This window comes from Equus caballus, chromosome 10 (genome assembly GCF_041296265.1).
Source record: "Equus caballus isolate H_3958 breed thoroughbred chromosome 10, TB-T2T, whole genome shotgun sequence".
In the NCBI taxonomy this organism is placed as follows: domain Eukaryota; kingdom Metazoa; phylum Chordata; class Mammalia; order Perissodactyla; family Equidae; genus Equus; species Equus caballus.
In genome coordinates this window covers 25,666,498-25,686,277 of record NC_091693.1, presented here as the reverse complement: position 1 = coordinate 25,686,277, position 19,780 = coordinate 25,666,498, and the positions used below count along the sequence as shown (strand labels likewise).

The window sequence follows — 19,780 nt, the reverse complement described above, 5'->3', positions numbered from 1 at the left end:
CCCTCTTCGAGAGGCGCTCAGCTTGTGGAGGGCGGCCGCCTAGGACAGAACCTGGGACTCCGGGTCTGCACACCTCATCAGTGACTTTATTACTCTGCAGATGCTGGTGAACTGTCATCTCCGATGCGCTTGCCATGAGCAGGCATCTCTGTCCATCTCATGCCTTCCTGGCTTGCAGGGAGGAAAGGGAGATGGAGGAGCCCACCGCCAGGCCCCCGACCGTCCTGTCAACCATCCCCCCCCCCCGTCCCCATCTGTCCCTCAGTCTGTCCTGAAGGGTCTCCTAGGGACAAGATCCGGTCCCCTTCCTCCAGCCTCCTCTTGATCAATGGGGCCGGGCCTGCTGCTACTGCCCTCGCTCCTCTTCTGAGCTCCTGGCCCGCCTTGTTCTCCACGTTGAGGGTAGGGAGTGAGTGGACAGGAAAGGAGGGAAGCGGGAGGGGAGGGGGAAAGGGAGGACACGGGGAGACACCTTTTACAGCGTGGGTGAGGCTGGGAGGTCAGGCAGGATGACAGAGCTCACCTCACGTCTGAGTAGGACAGGGAGCTCTGGACAGAAAGAGTCAGCAGGGCACACAGAGCATTAGGACTTGGGGAAGTCAGACGGGGAGGAGCGGATGGAGAGAGGCAGGCAAGGAGCCGCTGCTGGAGGAGGGCTGCGGGACGGGCCTGGACCGCCAAGGGCGGCGGCAGCTACCCTAGCGGCCAAGGCGGGAAGGTCCCCCCGCCCTCGGGGCCCGTGGGCGCCGGCCCGCCAGCGCCGCCCGCCGCGCGGCCGTGGATGCGCTGGTGGCGCAGCACGTGCTCGCGGCGCCCGAAGCCCTTGCCGCACTGCCAGCAGGCGAACGGCCGCGCGCCCGAGTGCGTCTTGCGGTGGCGCACCAGGTGCTCGCGCCAGTAGAAGGTCTTGCCGCACTCGCAGCAGGCGTGCGGCTTCTCGCGCGCGGGCAGCGGGCGCAGGGCTGGCCCGGGGCCGCCGGGGTGCGTGCCGCGGTGGCGCCGCAGGTGCTCCTTGCGCCGGAAAGCCTTGCCGCACTCGGGGCAGGCGTGCGGCTTCTCGCCCGAGTGGCTCTGCCGGTGGCGCAGCAGGTGCGCCGGCTTCAGCGAGGCCTTGCCGCACTCGGGGCAGGACGCGGCGCCCGGGGCCGCCAGGAAGGCGGGCGGGCCGGGCGCGGGCGGCGCGGGCGGGGGGCTGCCCGGCTCCTGCTTGTAGGGACGCGCGGCCTGGGCGTCCCCCGTCGCCAGCTCCTCAGCCCGCGTGGCCGCATCTCCTGCCGGGCAAAGACGCAGAGTCAGGGCGGCCGGCGGCTCCGCGCAAGGCGGGGCGGCGGGGTGCCGGGGGTGCGATGGTTAGGAAGGGCAGTGCCGGGGCGGGCCTAGGGACAGTTAACGCCAGGAAACCGTTGGGATGGGAAGAGGGTTGACCGTGGCCACCTTCTTCGTCCCTGTGTCCCCGGTACAGCACAGTCCCTGGTGCACAGTAAGTGCCCAATAAATAGATGTAGGAGGGATGGCTGGATGGATGGTGGGTGGGGGAGAGCGTATGGGGGAGTCCCCTGAATGGATGCGCAGGAGGGCAGACTGATGGGTGAGTGGTGGGGGGGTGGACACGTTGACTGTATGATGTACCAGGGCGCAGGTACCTGAGTGGGCACCCAGGCAGACCAACGGGTGGGTGGGGGAGTGGGGATGGGTAAGCTGGCTGGAGAGATGAAGCACGTATCTCCTTTTCCCAGGTCTTCAAACTGCCCTATGGAACTACAGGGAGATAAGCAACCTTTGGTTTTGTTTCGCACTAGGACAGGCCTAATAAGAATAGCAACGGCTAACACCTGTTGCTCTCTGCCTGGGTGCCTGGCACGTGTGGAGCATGTCATCTCGGCCTCACAGCGCAGCGAGGGCAGGGCTAAGGCCATGACAATGGCGCATATCTCAAAGGGCTGCCGTGGGATTTCAGAGACCTGGCACACACCAGCGGCTGGGATGCTCACTGCGGGCTGGCTGTCCTGTCTGACCCCCACTCGCTGTGCCCTCCAGGGCAGGGGAATGTCTGAGCCATCTCCAGCCCTGGTGCCCAGCACAGGGCCTGACACACAGGAGGGACGCCAGGGTCGGTCACTGAACAAATGAAGGACGGGCAGGAGGGGGACCCCCCTTGGGTAAGGAGAGGAGAGCGGTGCGGGAAAGGGGGTGAGCTGCTCACCTAAGGGAACCATCCCACTGTCTTCCTTTCCAGCGCTGACCCCAGAGCCTTCTGTCGCATCCCGAGGGGCCCTCATGGCTGGTCCCTGAAATGAGAGACACCACATTCCAAATTGAGACACCTGGGCGAGAGCCTCTATTTTTCCACCTCTGTCCCCACCACCTTCAGCCAGTCCAAGTGCTACCGCTTGCTCTGGGGGACACCGCCTGTCCTGCTGGAGGACGCTCAACCACCCACGGCGAGGCCCACGGGGTGAGGAGCTAGGTCTCCTGCCCACCACCATGTGAGGGAGCTCCTCCAGCCCCAGGCCAGCCTTCAGGTGACCACAGCCCCGGCCAACATCTTCACTGCCAGATCCGCCCCAAATTCCTGACCCACAGAAACTGCATGAGATGATGTTTTACTGTTTTAATTAAGTCTGGGGTCATTTGTTATGCACAATAGATAACTGATATGCCTGCTTTAAATTTTACTTTAGTTTCTTACTGCCCCTTGCAAACTCCTTGACAAAATGCAGAGGAAAAACACATAAGCGACTTTTAACTCAGAAAAAATTTAAGTAGGTTCAGAGTGGAACTCTTCCCCGGCTCAAGCGGTGGACAGCTTCTGAACAGGACGGCGCCAGCCAGGAATAACGAAGGCTAAAGTTTTCGGTTCCTTACACTATTGTCACTGTTCCTCAAGGCCACGTCCTCGAGGAAAAGATCAGAATTCTTCTGGAGCCGATGGAGGAGACCTGACTCATGAGTAACATGCATCTAAACCCTTTTCTCACATTTCACTTGTTTCAGATGCTTTTGGACTAAAGTAACCATCAGGGTGAAAATTAGCCATGCCTAAAATTCTGTCGGTTGGTGAGAGGACTCAGCAGGGAGCTTCCGGAGCCTTCCATAAGAGTGCAGTGCTTGGGATCTATAAATGCCCACTGTCTGGCAGGGGCAGGATGGACACTGCATGGTCACCTTTCCACCCTGGCAGTGAACTGATTCCTGATCACTCCTGCAGCTCAGGGCGCTGTGGTGTGTGGCACAGGCACTGTCCCCTGCTTGCTTCTGCTGCAGCCCACAAGGCCCAGCGTGCCCTGGCCCCTGCCACCCTCTCCAGCCCCACCTCTAGCTAGGTACCTGCCTGGAACAGTAATCAGCTTATGGTGTCCTGGGCATGCCAGGCTCTCTCCAACCTCCACTCTCTTGCACACGCTATCCCCTCTCCCTGGAACCCCCTCTCCCATTCCCTTCACCCCGTCTCCCTCCACGTCCTTCAGGAACTGACCGAGCCCCCATCTCTGCCACCCCTATCCTGGTGTCTGTCCCACTGCACTTTTCAACAGCTTTATTGAGATGTGATTCACGTGCTACAGAATTCACGCACCTGAAATACAATTCATCGGTTTTCAGTATATTCAGAGTTGTGCAACCATCACCACCATCAATTTTAGAATATTTCATCCCTCCCAAATCTCGAGCCCCTCAGCAGTCACTCCCCTGGGAACCACCAATGTACCTTCTGTCTCTATGGATTTGCCCATTCCAGAAGCTTCATATAAATGGGATCATGCAATACATGGTCCTGACTGGGTTCTTTCACTTTTTCCCCCACGATGTTTCCGATGTTCATCCCAGCTGTAGTGTGTGTCAGCACTGCATTCTTTTTATGGCCGAGTAATATTCCCTTATATGAACATCACACATTTTGTTTATCCACTCCCCAACTGGGGGACGTGTGGGGTGTCTCCCCTTTTGGGCCATTCTGAACGCTGCCGCCCTGCTGTCCTCAGACCGCACCACGCACGAACTTCGTGTGGACGTTGTTTTCGTCTCTCTAGGGTGGACACTCAGGAGTGAACTGTGGGCTCACATATCACCCTATTTAAGCTACTGGGGAACTGCAGGCTGTTTTCCACCACAGCTGCGCCACTGTGCACTCCCATCACCGTGGAAGAGGTTCCATTCCTGGTCCCTCTTACGGCAGATGCTGAGCGAATGAACGGATGGGGCACGAAAGGGCCAAACAGTCTGGCTTCGCTTAGATCCATCAGGAAAGGTTTCCTGAAGAGGAGGATCAGGATATGGGAGAGCCGAGGCGTGGGGAAGGGGTCTGGCATGAGGCCAACCAGGTCCCTGGGTGCCTGCCCCACAGACCTGCTGGTGTGACACCAAGCAAGTCACTTCCAATCTGGTGTAGTTCAGAGGGGGCTGGCGCACCCAGCCTCACCTGAGTCCTCACTCGGGCCGGTGGACACTAAGCAGGCAGCGTGAGAACTCCCCGACTCCTTGGCCCTCAGTGGCTCCCAGGACCCTGGGGGAGGCTGGCCAGGTGCAGGCGTGGCGGGAGCAGAATGCCTGCCCGGTGCCTGCCATCCCCAGCCTCAGCTGCACCTGGTCAGCATGCCCGGTCTTGGAGCCCAGGAAGTGGCACTGCCGGTGGTCCTCCAGCGATCCCAGGGCACACAAAAGCCTGAGAACCTTCACCCCCTGGGGGACCCTATGGGCACTCTGGTTCGGGGTCACAGACACAGGACGCTGGACCCGGCACCACCCACAGGAAGATACGGAGCAGAGCAGCCACGGGGCTGGGAGCGGGCTGTGGGCTAGGTGGCTGAGGCTCAGGGATTAGAAGCAGCAATTTCGAGCCACAGTACATGGATTCTAATCCCTCTGCTGCCCCGCAACGAGCTGTGTGACCTTGGGTCAGTTGCTTGACTTCTCTGAGCCTCAGTATCTTCACCTGAGAAGTAGAAAGGATAACCGTACCCCGTACCAACCCCTCAGCACCGTGTGGAGACTGGAGGAGATGCTGCATTTTGTGCAGTAAAGGGTCAGCCTTGCCCAAAGTGAGGTTGGGCCCTTGCGTCCAGCTCCTGGGTGGGGGGTAACCTTCATGCCTCCGTAATGTCCTGCCCGGTAAGAGTGTCTCTGCTCCCACGGGGACCTGGGGCCATCCAGATGTGCCGCGCTGGGATTCACGGGGGCCCTTTCGGGCATGCAGCATCAGCTCGACCTCCAGAGGGACGGGAGATTAAGGTCAGCCACGGGCAGCCAGCTGTCTATGCAGCCAACCTTGATGAAAACCCTGCACGCCAGGCTTAGGAGCCTCCCTCGGCAGCAGTGCTCAGCGCTGGCCGCACGCGTGCAGCTCTCAGCGAGTTCTCAGTCCTTCTCGTGAACTGCTGAACCCGAGGGGGCTCCTGGGGACCCCAGAACCTGCAGCTGGTGTCAACGTGAGGGTGGTCTGGGGGCTGGTACACAGCAGTGCCCATCCACGGCAGCTCAGGCCCACGGGCTCAAGTTGGAGCTTGGTCCTGGAGCCCACTCGCGTCTTCGACAGAGCCTGACCCCGTGCCTCTCAGCTGTCCGCTGGGTGCTGTGCGACAGCACACGGGGCCCACCCCTCAGCCAGGGCCACGCTCCCGACGAGCAGCTGCACGGTTGCCTCAGGGAGCTGCGACAGGGGATGTCCGGGTCTAGCATCGCTCACATCTGCTTGAACGGATTAGTGAAGAGATGAAGGGAGAGGCGAGATTACGTGAGGTGTGTCTAGGAAAAGCCTAGCCATCAGGGAGGCGCTGGAGGCCGGGGTGGAGGCCAGGGTGGAGGCCGCGAGGGCAGGAGGGCTGGCGGGGCCACCTCGCACAGGCCTCCCAGCCACATGAGGAGGTGGGACTGTTTTCTCTGTAGATTCGAGGTCTTTCTGACCCGACTCCTGCTGACCTCTCAGCCTCCTGGCCTCCAGCTGGAGCCACCACACTGCCTGTCACCTGCCCTGGACAACCGCAAGCCTCTGTGCCGCCACACGTCCGAGCCCCTGCCTTGTCCACCAACGTGGCTGTCACGTTCCCGAAGCCGGCTGCCTGGAGCCCCAGGACCCCCAAATTCCGATCCTGAGACACAGACTGCCCGGCCTTTCCCACTGCGCTGACCAGGTGGGCTCTCCCCACCTCGCTACTCCCGCCCGCCCAGCAGCCATTCTTTGGGTGTCCTGGGCTGGCAGACGCCGCCCCCCACCCCGGGTTACTGTGGCGGGAACCGGGCGCCCGGTGACCACAGCCAGGGTGGTCCACCTCCCTGCGCCTCCTCCCTCACCTGCAGAACAGGCCAGGTGCTCCCTCGGCAGAGGTGAGGGAGGCGACCACGCCTGCCCTCGCCCCTGCAACCATTCTCCTTTGGGGCAGGATAAGGGAGGCCTGGGGAGGGCTGTGCACCTGCTCCTTAATGAGCACCTACTCTGTGCCAGGCATGATCCTAAGCACCAGGGACACCTCAGTGACAAGAAAGACAAGGTCCCTGCCCACAAGAGTCCACGTTCTAGTCAGCGCTAGACAGATGGTGGAAAAGTAATAAATTCTACACGGCCAACTTGGCCAGGAAGGGATTCTCTCAGCCCCGGAAGCCAAGGCGCTGAGAAGAGTCCTCAGAATCACGGAGACTCGCACATTGCTGCTGGGGTCGCCAAGAGGCACAGCCTCCTGGGAAAGCGGTTCAGCAGTTCCTCATGAATTAAATGCACCTGCCGTGGAAGCCGCCACCCGCCTGCTGCTGGGCGCTCACCCTGGATAAATGAGAGCCACGCGCACACAGGCGCCTCTGCCCAGAGAGTCAGCAGCTGCGTTCACAGTCACGCGACGCTGGAGACCACGTGGGGCCTTCATGGGGGAGGGAGAAACAACTCATGCCACACCCAGGCCGCGCATTCTCTGGCAGTAAAAAGGAACCGACTACGGACGCATGAGGCCACACGGGTGACTCTCAAAAGCACCATGCTGAGCGAAAGAGCTGGTCTCGAAGGCTGCACCCTGAGTCCATGGACCACATTCCCTGGAGATGAGACTGTCGTGAGGGGAAACCGCGCAGGTCACTGGCGTGGGGTGACTATGAGGGGGTGACTGTGAAGGGGCGACTCGAGGGAGTGCTTTGCGGTGATGGCACAGTTCCCTATCCTGACTGTGGCAGTGGTCACAAGAATCTGTCATGTTAAAAACACAAAGATGGGGCCACCCCATGGCCAAGTGGTTATGTTCATGTGCTCCACTTCGGCGGCCCAGGGTTTCGCTAGTTCGGATCCTGGGTGTGGATATGGCACCACTCATCAGGCCATGTTGAGGCGGCGTCCCACATGCCACAACCAGAGGCACTCACACCTAGAATATACAACCACGTACCGGGGGGTTTTGGGAAGAAGAGAAGAGAAAAAAAGAAGATTGGCAACAGATGTTAGCTCAGGTGCCAATCTAAAAGAAAAACACAAAAAACACAAAGAGCTGTACATCCAGTAAAAAGGTTCAAAAAAATAGTGAAGCCAAGTCCCCTCCCACCCATGAGGACGGACTCAGAACCCAAGTGTAGGTCCTGGCACCACCGGCGTTTTTCAAAGCTCCCACGTGTTCTCACACGCAGTGGAGTCACGAACACTGCCTCACACCCATGCAGCACGCGCATGCACTTGGCTGTCCTTGTCTCTCTCCTTCCTCGCCGTGTCAGGGACGGCTCGGTTGGGGACAGGCGAGGACCCAGAGACACCCTCACGGAAATGGCCTTTCGCAGAGGGCAGCTTCTGTGTACACCACCACCCTCTGAGCTCAGTGGCATGGCACTCAGGTTATTATTACTCTTTTCTACTTTTACTTAAAATAGTTTTATATCATTATCAGAAACGGAAAAACAGTCTTACACAGAGAGGCCACGGGAAATTCAACAGTTATACAAAACAGTGTCTACTGACCCCCTGGAAGGTCCGAGCCCCAGGCCTGCTCTTACTAAACAGAGACACAAGCAAAGGTGACAGAGGTGACGAAGGCAGCCCAGCACGGGGCGAGAGCGTCTCCTGAGGCGGGCAGAGAACGCACAGGGACCAGCCGGCTCCATGCTGAGCCTAACGCTGAGTCCCCACACTGCCTCCCGTTCGTCCCGCGTCCTCCTGCCCTGTGGGAGACAGAACAACTGCCCCCAAGATGTCCACGTCCTGATCCCCGAAACTTGTGACTGGGTGACCTCACAGGGTAAAGGCACGGGACTTTGCAGATGCAATAAATTAAGGATCCTGGTGTGCGGACATGACCCTAGATCACCCAGATGGGCCCAGCATCATCACGAGGGTCCTTCGAAGCAAAAGACAGAAATAAAAGGATCAAAGTCATAGGAGGGCACGTGATCACGGAAGCAGAGATCAGAGTGACATGCTTTCAAGACGGGGGAAGGGGCCACGAGCCAAGGGATGCAGATGCCTCTAGAAGCTGGAAAAGGCAGGGAATAGATCCTCCTCTGGAGCCTCCAGGAGGAGCCAGCCCTGCTGTGTTGACACCTCGGGTTCAGCCCAGGGAAACCCGTTTCGGACCCCTGACCTCCAGAACTCTAAGAGAATAAACCTGTGTTGTTCTCAAGGCACTGAGTTTGTGGTGACTTGTGACAGGAGCGAGAGGAAACTCAGAACCAACTCCGGGAAACACTGCCCCGGGGAGGTTCTGAGGAGCGGGGTGTGGGAAGAGGTGGCCGTGAGGGGAGGAAATCGAGGGCGAGCCGCGTCCCAGCAAGTGAGAGAGAGGCGTGTTTTAGGGGAGATGGGGTGGGAGGTGGGCAAGCTAGGCGAGAAGAGAGACAAACGAGACCCCTGGACTGGGCAGTGTGGATGCCGCCAGTCACCTCCACAGTAAGTGTCCCATCGGAGGAAGGGCGGGTGCCCCGCTGGAGGGGACTGAGGGTCTGCTCTCTGCCTCACGGGACCCTGCCTCCTCCACGGCTACGCTCCAGCACCTGGCAGGTGATCACAGGCATTCATGGTGAATATGTTGTCATTCTTTCTGACACCTGACCCCCATCGTCTGCCTGCCTCTGACCTCATGTCACTTACACACCCGCCTCGTTCACTAGCCTCTCCAGCCACCCCGGGGCCTTTGCACTGGCTGCTTCTGTGGCGGATCACTCTTCTCCCAGGTCTCTGCATGGCTAGCCGCCGCTCATTACTCAGCCACGTGAGGGTACTGAGCACTCGAAACGTGACAAGTGCCGCGGGTGGAAATGGTCACCCCTTGGATATACTGAGTTCAATAAGGTCAGGTATTAAAATTAAACCACCTGTTTCTTTTTACCTTTTCTCACTACTTGAACGTTTAGGATTACAGATGCGGCTCACAGTGTATTTCTCGTGGACAGTGCTGCTCTCAACAGGGGTCAGCAGGCTATTGCCGGAAAGGGCCAGAAACAAAAGGTTTTCGGCTCTGCGGGCCACGTGGTCTGCATCTGACTGCTCAGCTCTGCCCTGCGGTGAGAGTGGCCACAGGCGATGCATAAATGAGTGGACGTGGCCGTGCACCCTGTAAGCTCTGTCAGCTCCACAGAAACGGGGTGGGCTGGGCTCGGCTCACAGGCCGCAGTTGGCTGATCCCTGGTGTAAACAATGTAACCTCACCTAAGAGACGCCGGCCCTCGACTCCGGGCTGTGACCCTGCAGCCTTTGGCATGTCCTGCCTGACAGAAGCATCTGTGTCTGACTGTGACAAACCACAACCCGAGCACGGCAGCTTCCACTGAATCTTGAGTCCTTGGACTGAACCGTCAAACCTGAGGGAGGTCTGGGGGACCCCAAACCTGCAACGAGTGTCAGAAAGGAGGGCGTCCCGTGTACTGTCCTGCTGTGCGGCTCTCCCTCTGCCCTAAAGCACCCCACTCTCGATCGCGGCTTCTTCTCAGGATCGTGGTCCCAGTTTCATCTGTCTGCTTACATGTGGGGCATCATTCCCATGAGCTCAGGGCCAGCGACCCTCTGGAGAGCAGGTGCAAGGCAGGCCCGTCTCCAATGGCTTGGAGGGATCACACACAGGGACCAGGCAGAGGGAATCACATGCAGGGACCACGCAGACGGATCACACACAGGGACCACGCAGGGAATGACACACAGGGACCACGCGGGGAATGACACACAGGGACCACGCAGAGGAATCACACACAGAGACCACGCGGGAAATCACACACAGGGACCAGGTGGAGGGATCACACACAGGGACCACGCGCAGGGAAGGCGTGCGTGTGGGCCCCTCACCCGACCCGGGCTCACCCAGAGCTCCTCCAGCAGGGCCACGGCCTCCTCGCCGCTCTGGGGCCCCCGGCTGCACACCCAGGCCTGGATGTCGGCGGGGAAGGCGCTCAGGAACTGCTCCAGCACCAGCAGCTCCAGCATCTGCTCCTTCGTGTGCACCTCGGGCCGCAGCCAGTCCCGGCAGAGCGCACGCAGCAGGCCGAGCGCCTCGCGGGGGCCCGGCGCATCGCCGAGGTGGAAGCGGCGGAAGCGGTGCCACGGCGAGTCCAGGGCCAGGCCCTCGGCCCGGCGCTCCTGCTTCACGGGCAGAGGTGCCGGGGCCTGCTGCGGGGGGCACGGGACCTCCATGGGGGCCTGCGAGCCCTGGTGGGACAGCAGCACCTGGGGGGAGGGAAGTTGAGCATGGTGAGAGCTTGGCTCTGTCCTTCCGGGACCCACCCCTCCCACCGGGAAGGGATGCAAGCAGGGACCCGGGGTCTGGAACCAGAGAGCAGCGACCCCACTGAGGAGCAGAGTGACCTGGAGTAGGTGATGTCCTCACTCCGTGCCTCAGCGCCCCGCCTCTAAGAGGAAGCGCTGGCCGCCTTGTGTTGGGGGGGGGCTGCTGAGATAGCGCCTGTGAGGTGCTGCACTGGGTGCCCGCATACAACAGGCGTCAAAGTGAGGGGATTCTGAGCCCCTGCTGGGATGGACCGGGTCCAAATCCTGCCTCTGTCCCTCCCTGGGGGTAACCCTGGGCACCGCTGTACCTCAGTCTCCTCCCACAGCTTCGTTGTGAGATTAAACAGGAGAACACACACACGGGTTTTAGAACAGGGCCTGGCCCGCGGCAAGTGCTCACAAGATGTCGGCTGTCAGCAGCAGCATCGTTATCACAACCGCTCTGCCCCGTCTGCGCACCAGACGCTGCGTCCCCCACAGACACTCTCAAAAGCCACCCCCCGGTCTTCCTTGCTAACTGCTGTGGACTGAACTGCATCCCCCAAATTCACACACTGAAGCTCTAACCCCAGCGGGACTGGATTTGGAAACGGGGCTGTTAGGAGGTGACTGAAACTAAATGAGGTCATAAGGTTGGATCCAAATCTGTCAGGACTGGTGGCCTTACAAGAAGAGGAAGCACTGTCTCTGCCATGTGAGCACACAGCGAGAAGGCAGCGGTCTGCAAGCCAAGAAGAGGTCTCTCCACAAACCGACCCTGCCGGCACCTTCATCTTGGACTTCCACCTCCAGAACTGTGGGAAACTGTGCGTTGCTGAGCCGCCCAGGCTGTGGCGGCTCAAGTCGACTGAGACTCTAAAGGGCCCCAGTCACATCTGGGCAGTGTGGCCATGTCCCCATGTCCTTTCTCCATTCTCCTTTTTGTAGTACCCCCGCCCTGGGGACAGCTGGTGTCCCCCACTTCCTCTTCCACCTCCCTGAAGGAGGGAACACAGATGTGGCAGTGGCTTCAGTTATGACCCTGACACAAGAGCCCAGAATAGTGGTTCTCAACCAGGAAGCCGTGGAAAAGTCTGGGGACATCTTTGATTGTTGGATGGGGCGGGGGGAGCAGGGCTGCTGTCATCCAGTGGGTGGAGGCCAGGGACACTGCTAAAGGTCCCACAGGGCACAGAACGGCCCCACGGCAAAGAGTGACCCAGACCCAAATAAACCCTGGTCTAGAACCACCGTCTGAGGTGGTCTGGGGACCCCCAAGATCCTTCTGGGGTGTACTACGAGGTCAGTACTGTCTTCCTCATACACGAAGACATGACTTCCTCTTCTCTCATGCTCGCCTGGCCGTACAGTGGGGTCCCCCGGAGGCCACCTGGCCCCAGGCTGAACGCAGAAGCAGATATGAGAACCGAGCAGTCTTCTTTCAAGTCAGACATTAAAGAGGTGTGCAGAAACAAGATGCACAATTTTCCATTTTGGAAAACATGGTTATTTCTCACATTAAAAAAATGTTATTTACGTTAACATATGAAGAGCTGATTGCTGCTAATTCTAAATGCATTAGTACTTTGAAATTTTCTTGGCTTTAGTTTCTAGCAATAATATATATGCATGGCTAGAAGGCCCATACACAAAAGTGGTTTGGGGCCTTCAACGGGTTTTTAGCAATATAAAGTGCTCTGGGTGCACACCTTTGAGAACCCCTGGCCTGCAGCCTGTCTTCTCAGTGAGGTTTCACTGACGCCTGGCCAAGCTGTCTGCTCTGCACCGTCCATGGCTGCTTCTGACCTCCAACGGCACACATAGGACAGCCTGCGAGGCTGCGCCCACGGCCAGGGATCTCTACTTTCTGATTCTTTCCAGAAAACATTTGCTGACCCCTGACCTAAAGGACAGTGGAAGACCAAGACAGGAGGGACCCAGGAGGACCCCGTGGGGCACAGCACTGATGCATCCTAGAAGGCCTCTGGACCGTCACGTGAGCAAACAGTAAGCTCTTCCATCTTATCTGAGCCACTGGATCCCGGGGTCTCTGTTACAGCAGCTCGGCCTGGTCGTAACCACCAAGGGTGGCTCCCGGGCCACTGGGGGATGGACGCGCTCAGCCTGCCCAACCAGACTGAGAGGAGTCCGCGTCTGGACGACGTTTCTCCGAACACGAGAGACGCTCCCCCGGCGCCTCCGCCTGGGCTCTTCCCTGGGGGTGGAGATGATGGCCTGATGCCCCAGCCACGCTGTGACAGCGAGAGGAAAACGGAAGAGACACACACTCGGGCTCTGCCCGCGACGTTGGCTGAACTCGTCCCAGGAAACTCGAACTCCCTGCTTCTTGTCACAGAAAAGCCAAGAAGCCCAGTCAGCTGGGCTGCTGTCACTTGCAGCCAAGAGCACCTCGAACGGACAGTGCCACACTGACTCTGTCACCTTCACAGCCACCCGTGAAGGTGTAATGATGACATGGGGAATAGTTCACTGGGCACTGTGCGTGGCCCAAGCGAGCGCCCTGCAGACAGCAGTGTCTTCCTGGTAGGCCTGCAGGTAGGGCCAACCCAGTTCCGCGGCAGGCTGAGTGACAGAGCTGACCCAGTCTCTTGGACGGCCTGAGTACACAGCCCGGCTCCTGATCACGATGCGCCCTTAACCACACACATCATCTCGCTCCTGGGACAGCTGCCACAAGCCCCCGCAGCGTCCCCCTGCCCCCACGTCTGCCACCCTAGAGTCAGATCACCCCCAGCAATCAGAGCGATTTTTTTCTCAGTGTAAATCACATTATGTCACTTGCCTTTCTAAGTCCTCCGCCTGCTTCCCGTGAGACTCAAAACAAAAACCCAGGCCCCTCACTCCAGCCGGGTCCGCACCTACCTACCTCTCGACTCTCACCCTTCTCTCCTGGGCTCCCGTATTCCAACCACACTGGCTCCTGTTGATCCTCTCAGACTTAGGGCTCGTCCTACCGCAGGGCCTTTATATCTGCCACTCTCTCCCTCCCCGTCTTCACTCAGCTGGCCCCTTCTCATCATTGACGCCCAGATGCAATTCTTACCTCCTGGGAGAGCCTCCCCAAATCATCCAAGTAACGCAGGATCCACACACCAGTGCCTGCAGCTGCTATCACGGCACTCGTTAATCTTCTTTTAACATTTAACGAGATCTGTGCCTCTTCCCTCACAAGACCTGAAACCTCACAAGAGCAAGAGACCACATACAGAGCTGAGCACGCTGCGGGGCACGCAAAGGAAACTGACAGGACGATCAGTCCTATGAGATCAGATATTACTGCCCCCATTTTGCAGATGGAGAAGGTGAAGGTGAAGGCGTCTTGCCCAGTCACCCGGCAGAGTGGCAGAGCCTGAATTCACACCTGCGCCTGCCTGGCTCCGGAGCCAGTCTGCAGCACCACCTCCACCCTCCCATCCCTCCATCTAAGGACCCAGTAGCCTGGGAGCGACAAGGAAGGCTTCCCAGAAGACTGGGGCCACAGTCGAGTCTCGAAAGATGCACAGAACCAAACTCTGCCATGAGAAAAATCCCTCTGGGACAGGAGTGGAATCGGAGGGACCATGGCTCCAGACATCAAGCTGAAGGGCCTGCAGTGTCAGGGAGGACCACAGGTACCCGTCTTCCCGGCTGTCCACAGTGAGCCCCTCGGGGCAGGTCCGGTAGCGTTCATCTCTGGGTCCTGGGGTCACCTAGCCCAGGGTCTGCCCCTGAGAAAGCACACAGTGAGTGATAGTAAGGTCATCGCACTGTGTAAACCAGTGCTCTCATCCAGTGAGGGTCCAGTGCCTCCTGTGGCTGACAGTGTCCTGTGCTACCTCCTCGGAAGCACCTGTAACACTCCTCCCCCTGTCTGTGTCCGTCTGTCCGTGTCCATGCAGCATCGTCCTGCCAATCAGGCACCCTGGGGGGCCTCAGGAAACAGCCACTGAGTGACATCTGTCTGACATGACCCTACCCAACGCTCCCAATGGCCCTGTGATTTGGGGAGATGGGTCCCCCTGAAGAGAAGGAGAAACGGACACTCAGAGTGACAGAGGCGGGATTTGAACCCAGAACTTTCCTCACTCCAGAGCCCATGCTGATTCCACCCAGCACCCACGCGTGTGTGCTGGATTAATTAAATGGTTAAGAGATGGGCTCTGGAGCTTGGCTGCCTGGCTTCAACTTTCAGCTCTGCTATTTATCTGCCATGTGACCTTGGACACGTGACTTGCCCTCTCTGAGCTGAATTTCTACACCAGAAATACAGAACTAGTAATAATAGTTCCTTCCCTACAAGGGGTTGCTGGGAGCATGAATCAGAAGTGGCCCGGCACGGAGTAAGCGCTCAAGGGAGGCCTGCCTGTCTATTCCAAGGTTTCCTAACCTGGCACTAGTGATATCTCAGACTGGATAATTCTACGTAGTGGCTGCCGTCCTACGCAATGGAAGATATGTAGCAGCATCCTTGGCCTTTTTTCATCCGATGCCAGAAGTATCTCCCCAACTGTGACAACCAAAAATGTCTCCAGATAATGCCACAGGTCCCCCGGGGGGCAAAATCGCCCCTGCTTGAGAGCCACTGGTCCACGGGACAAATATTTACTCAGCACACAAGGGCTCTGGAGCAAATCCCAGCTCTGCCACCTACCAGCTATTTGTCCTTGGACAAGGTACAACAGCACCTTTTACACACTTAATCTCCATTCCTGGGCAGTCAAATGGGGGAGAAAATCATGCGAAGCCGAGTCGTCGTAAGAATTCAAGATAGAAGGAAAACAAAGATGCTGAGGGCACTTAGCAAGCCCTCAACCAGGGTTAGCGTTTAAACCTTTGTTACTTTGTGAGGTTCTGAGGAAACCGCTATTAACAAAACAAACACACGCACTGAAACCTAACCACGAATTGGAACAGGCGTTAAAACAGGAAAGAAAGGAGGGTATTCGAGGCTGACTGGGGTAGAGGTGGGGAGGGGGGCGGCTTCAGACGAGGATCACAGCAGACACAGCCTCAAAGCACTGTACGCCCATTAACGAGTTTAATCCCTTGCAACAAACTAATGAGGTGGGTACTCTCCATGAAAAGGAAAAAAGAAAACAAGGCAATTAATCTTATTCTCAGGAATCTCACAACTCCGTAAAAGTGCGGCCGTACTCGTAAAAACGGCGCACAGGATGAACTACCTGCACCCCATATACGTCATGACGAGGACATTCCCCCAAAATCCCTTCCCGCAAGCAAACCTTTCCGACGGGGTCAGTCCGGGCGCCCCCAGACTCCTCGCAGGGCCCAGCCCCTCCCCCTGCTGGAATCCCCTCCCCCTTCCCCTCCCCGGGACCTCCCTCAGTCCCCTCCCTCAGTTTCCAACTCGCTTTCACCTTCCCCACCTGGAGGATCCACAGCTCCCTCCCCCTTCCCTCCCCCTCCCCCTCCCGTTCGCTCTACCATCCCCCTCCCCGCCCTCCCCCTTCACCCCGGCCCCCTTCTCATCCCCTCCCCCAACTCTTCCATCCCTCCCTCCTCTGGCCTCCAGTACCCCCTCCCCAAGGCTCGTCCAATCGCCCCCCTCCAATTCCCCCTCCTATCCCCCCCTTGCTCACCTCACTCACCCAGGCGAGGCCCCCCAAGCCCCTCACCTCCTCGCACATGCGCACAAAGCTCACCGGGACTCCATGCCCCGGCAGGCTTTGCGCCAAACTCATCCGTCCCCCTCCCCCCAACACTGAGAGACAGAGTCGCCTGCACTGGCCAACAAAGCTCCCTTCACACCCCGCCGGCTTCAAACAGAACTACATTTCCCGGGAAGCATCGCGGCAAAGGCCGCTTCCCATTGGCCCTTGCCGTGGCGACCCACACACGCCTGTCTCCAAGTGGCTCTGCCAGCGCCAGAACTACATTTCCCAAGATGCATCGAGCGCCGCCCGCGGTCTATTGGCCCTCGTAAACATGGCCTCTCTGGGCGCCCGGTTTTGAACTACATTTCCCAGAATGCATGAGGGGGCTTCCGATTGGCCCGCGCGCGGGCTCCGAGCATGCGCAGACGTGCTGACAGGGAGTCGGTGGGCCTAGGCAGGGAGAAGGAGGAGCCAGCGCGGCGTCGCCGTGGAGACCGGAGGAGGCTGGGCGCTGGCGGCGCTGGGGAAATGGGGCCTCCGGACCCGCAGGAGCGGCGGGCGGGCGGGCGGGCGAGGAGGAGGGGCGGGCCAGGGGTGTCCGCCAATCAGGGCAGCGTGGTGCGTCTCCTGGACCCCGGGTCGCGTTGCACCGCCTTCCGAACCCAACGAGAACCGTTAGGGTCCCAGGTTGGGGCGGGATCCGGACGCCAGCGGGCCGCCGGGTCCGAGGGGAGCGCGGCCGGGGTGCCCTGCTCTGCCTGTGTGAAGGTGGCACACGGTATCTGGCCTCAGTTTCCCCATCTCAGAAACGGGATGAAGGAGGAGAGGGAAGAAACCGGAGAGATGGTTGATGCTCCGTACCCAGACGGTTCCAGCCCAGTGGCGGCCCACACACGCCCCGTGGACCCAGGGTGGTCCTCGCCCCGTCCTCGGCGGCTTCCTGCTCCGCAGTCGGGGTGAGAATGAGGCCGCCCCCGCCGCGACGGTGTGAAGACGAAGCGTGACCTTGGCCGGCGCAGAAGCCATTAAAAGGGCGATAACTTTCCCCCGGGTCTGGGTTTCACAAGCGGTTAGTGGCTGAGTCAGAACTTCCTGCCCCCGACCCGGGGAAAGCCGCCCTCCTTGTTGTGGCCTGACCTGCCCTGGCCCACCTCTCCGCCCCCGCTCACCTCCTCCCTGATGGGTTCCGGCCACAGCGGCCTCCTTTCTGCCCCAAGAACGCGCCGATCTGGTTCCCACTCACCTCCGATGGCCCCCTTGACGTTTCCACTTGGGTTTTCCACCAGGCATCTCAAACCTAAGGGGGTTGGAGAGAATTTTATGCCTCCCTCTGGCCAGCAAAGAAACTTGCTTCTCCCCAGTACTCTGCCCTCTTAGAAAATGAATCTGTCAATCACCCAAATGTCCAGCCCAGCGTGCAAGGGTCGCCCTCGATTTAACTTTTCCATCACCCCCTCCACATCCACTGACAGCAGGTCCTGTGGGCTCTGCCTTCGAAACAGTGTTTGTCCACGGCTCTTGCCTCCACTGCTGTCACTACCTCCTGCTTGGCCAGGTGCCTGTGGTAGGGGACAAGGTTCTCCAATGCCACTTTCTCTCATGAGCACCATGCTTCACCACAGGGGCCTGAAGCTCCTCTAATCCGGTTCTCAAGGTCAGCTCCCCAGACCAGCTGCAGAGCATCACCTGGGGGCCGTTAGAAATGCAAATTCCTGGCTCCCCGCCTCAGACCCACGGAATCAGAACCTCGGGGGAGGGACCCAGCACTTTGTTGTAACAAGCCCTCCAGGGGATTCTGCTGCGCTCAGCGGCCTTCAAGCATCCGCCCGACCCCTTAAACTCTTAAACGAAGAGTAACCACTTCACAGGGTTCTGGCCGGGATTCTTGAGTGAATGCCTGCAAAGTGCTTAGAACACTGTCTGGTGGAGTAAAGAATGGATAAACAATAGTTGTTTTTTACTTTACCTACAGTTGAGTAACTCGTAAAAGCAAGCCCCAGCCAGATGCAAACTCGAACCCCTCCCCCCCACCATGTGATGGAAGCAGCTATTTCACCACAGAATGTTGTCTTCTCATCACAGGTCCAATTCACGTGTACCGGGCACCAATTGTATGACAGGTGCTGGGCAGGCTCGGAGGATACAGGGCAGACAGGGCCAACGGAATCCGTGTCCATCCCGAGTTTAGGTCACCACACAGCTGGTGTGTCAGGATTCAGAAGGCCCCCCAACGCCCCCCAGCCTCGAGACCCTGGGCAAACCAGTTAGTGTCGTCGTCTGAACTGGAGATGATAGAGTGCTCACAGAGTCACTCGGGAATAATGAGGATCCACACAGGGCCTGTGCTTGGTGGGCTAAGTCAATCGTGTTGCTCTCCTTGCCCATGACTGGCTGTGGCTCAGGTCTGGGTGCCATCCTGGCCAGTGCATTGTGAAGGCAGATTTGCGAGGCACCGCTAGGAGGGGGTTTCCCAACTCTAAAACAGGAGGTAAGCAGCCAGTTGTCCTGTCTGTGGGTGACACTTTAAACTGTAGCAGCCACCTGGGTGCCATGAGGGGTGATAGTCAAACACTCCGCTCAGGGTGGGAGGGAGGAGAGATGGAGGAAGCTGGTCCTTCGTGGCGTGGTCGAGCTGCTGAGTTAACCGCCCCTCGCTGGAGCTCCCCTACCTCCAGGCTTCTCTCTACGTGAAATAAGAAGTCCCCTCAAGCCTTTTCAAGTCAAGTCGGTCTGTTCTCGAAATCAAAAGTGACAAAAGTCACACAGCTATCCAGGGCCAGTTTCCTGGGGCTGCAACCTGAGTAGTTGCACAGGGGCCCGTGCTCAGTTTAATGCTCTCCTGGGGCCATCTCAAAGTTCTTAATGCTTTTTTTTTTTAACAGGGGGCTCTGCATTTTCATTCTGCACCGGGCCCTGCAAATGAAGTAGCTGTTTACGTACACATCACCTTGATCATTTGTGCAGTGTCCACACACCACCGCTTTTTCTCCAGCATTGAAGCGTACCATAAATAATTAGGAATGGAACGAAGAACTGACTCCCTGGAATGTCCTGCCTACGCTTCTCCACCTGGTAACATAGTACATCCCTCAGTGATCAGTTCAGAGGCGGCCTCCTCCAGGAAGCCTTCCCAGACTACCCCCACCCCAATCAACCTGGATGAGGCGCCTCATCTGGGCGTCCACAGTCCCCCTCCTCTCTCCATCTCATGCTGGGACTATTTTTTTTGTGACTGCCCAGCCCACCTTCTGGTGAACAACTCAGTAACAGAGACCCAGTTGTTGCCAGCTCCCAGCTTGGAGCCTGCCTGTGAATGAGTAAATAAGGATTGAAGGAAAGTGGTTCTTACCCTATTTCCCAGGCCTGAGGGCGAGAATTCCTTTGGCAGTAAATTTAGCCCATACCCTACCAAAGCTTCAGCTCCTTTGTAGCACCGCTATAATTATTACTCAAAATAATAATTAACGTTGTCTCTTTGCATGGTGCTCTAAAGCAGGGAGCTCCTCCATCGCGG

General features: G+C 58.4%; 1 protein-coding gene across 8 annotated transcripts; it reads right to left on the bottom strand.

Annotated features, from left to right (window-relative positions):
* Nucleotides 1–66: 66 nt before the first annotated feature.
* ZNF444 (zinc finger protein 444) lies at nt 67–17,648 on the bottom strand. Of its 8 annotated transcripts, XM_023651495.2 has the most exons (6): nt 16,252–16,286; nt 14,288–14,379; nt 13,716–13,846; nt 10,250–10,612; nt 2,204–2,288; nt 67–1,271 (listed from the first exon to the last, which is right to left on the bottom strand). In XM_023651495.2, exons 2-6 carry the CDS (start codon nt 14,340–14,342, stop codon nt 694–696), a joined length of 1,212 nt encoding a protein of 403 aa, XP_023507263.1. In that variant the 5' UTR covers nt 14,343–14,379; nt 16,252–16,286; the 3' UTR covers nt 67–693. The 8 variants fall into 8 exon arrangements, with proteins under 8 accessions (XP_023507263.1, XP_023507267.1, XP_023507269.1 ...); XM_023651499.2 differs by lacking the exon at nt 14,288–14,379 and having other exon boundaries at nt 16,252–16,444; XM_023651501.2 differs by lacking the exons at nt 13,716–13,846; nt 14,288–14,379; nt 16,252–16,286 and adding an exon at nt 17,510–17,648.
* Nucleotides 17,649–19,780: the final 2,132 nt, after the last annotated feature.

What these genes read in the sequence shown, in the direction of transcription:
- ZNF444 (XM_023651500.2), bottom strand. Translation starts at nt 13,958, where the DNA reads ATGGGGGCAGTAATATCTGATCTCATAGGACTGATCGTCCTGTCAGTT. An exon ending in CCCTGCTGGAGGAGCTCTGG is followed by an intron (nt 2,289 to 10,249) that starts GTGAGCCCGGGT and finishes CTCTCATTTCAG; the next exon opens with GGACCAGCCATGAGGGCCCC. An exon ending in CAGTGGGATGGTTCCCTTAG is followed by an intron (nt 1,272 to 2,203) that starts GTGAGCAGCTCA and finishes TTTGCCCGGCAG; the next exon opens with GAGATGCGGCCACGCGGGCT.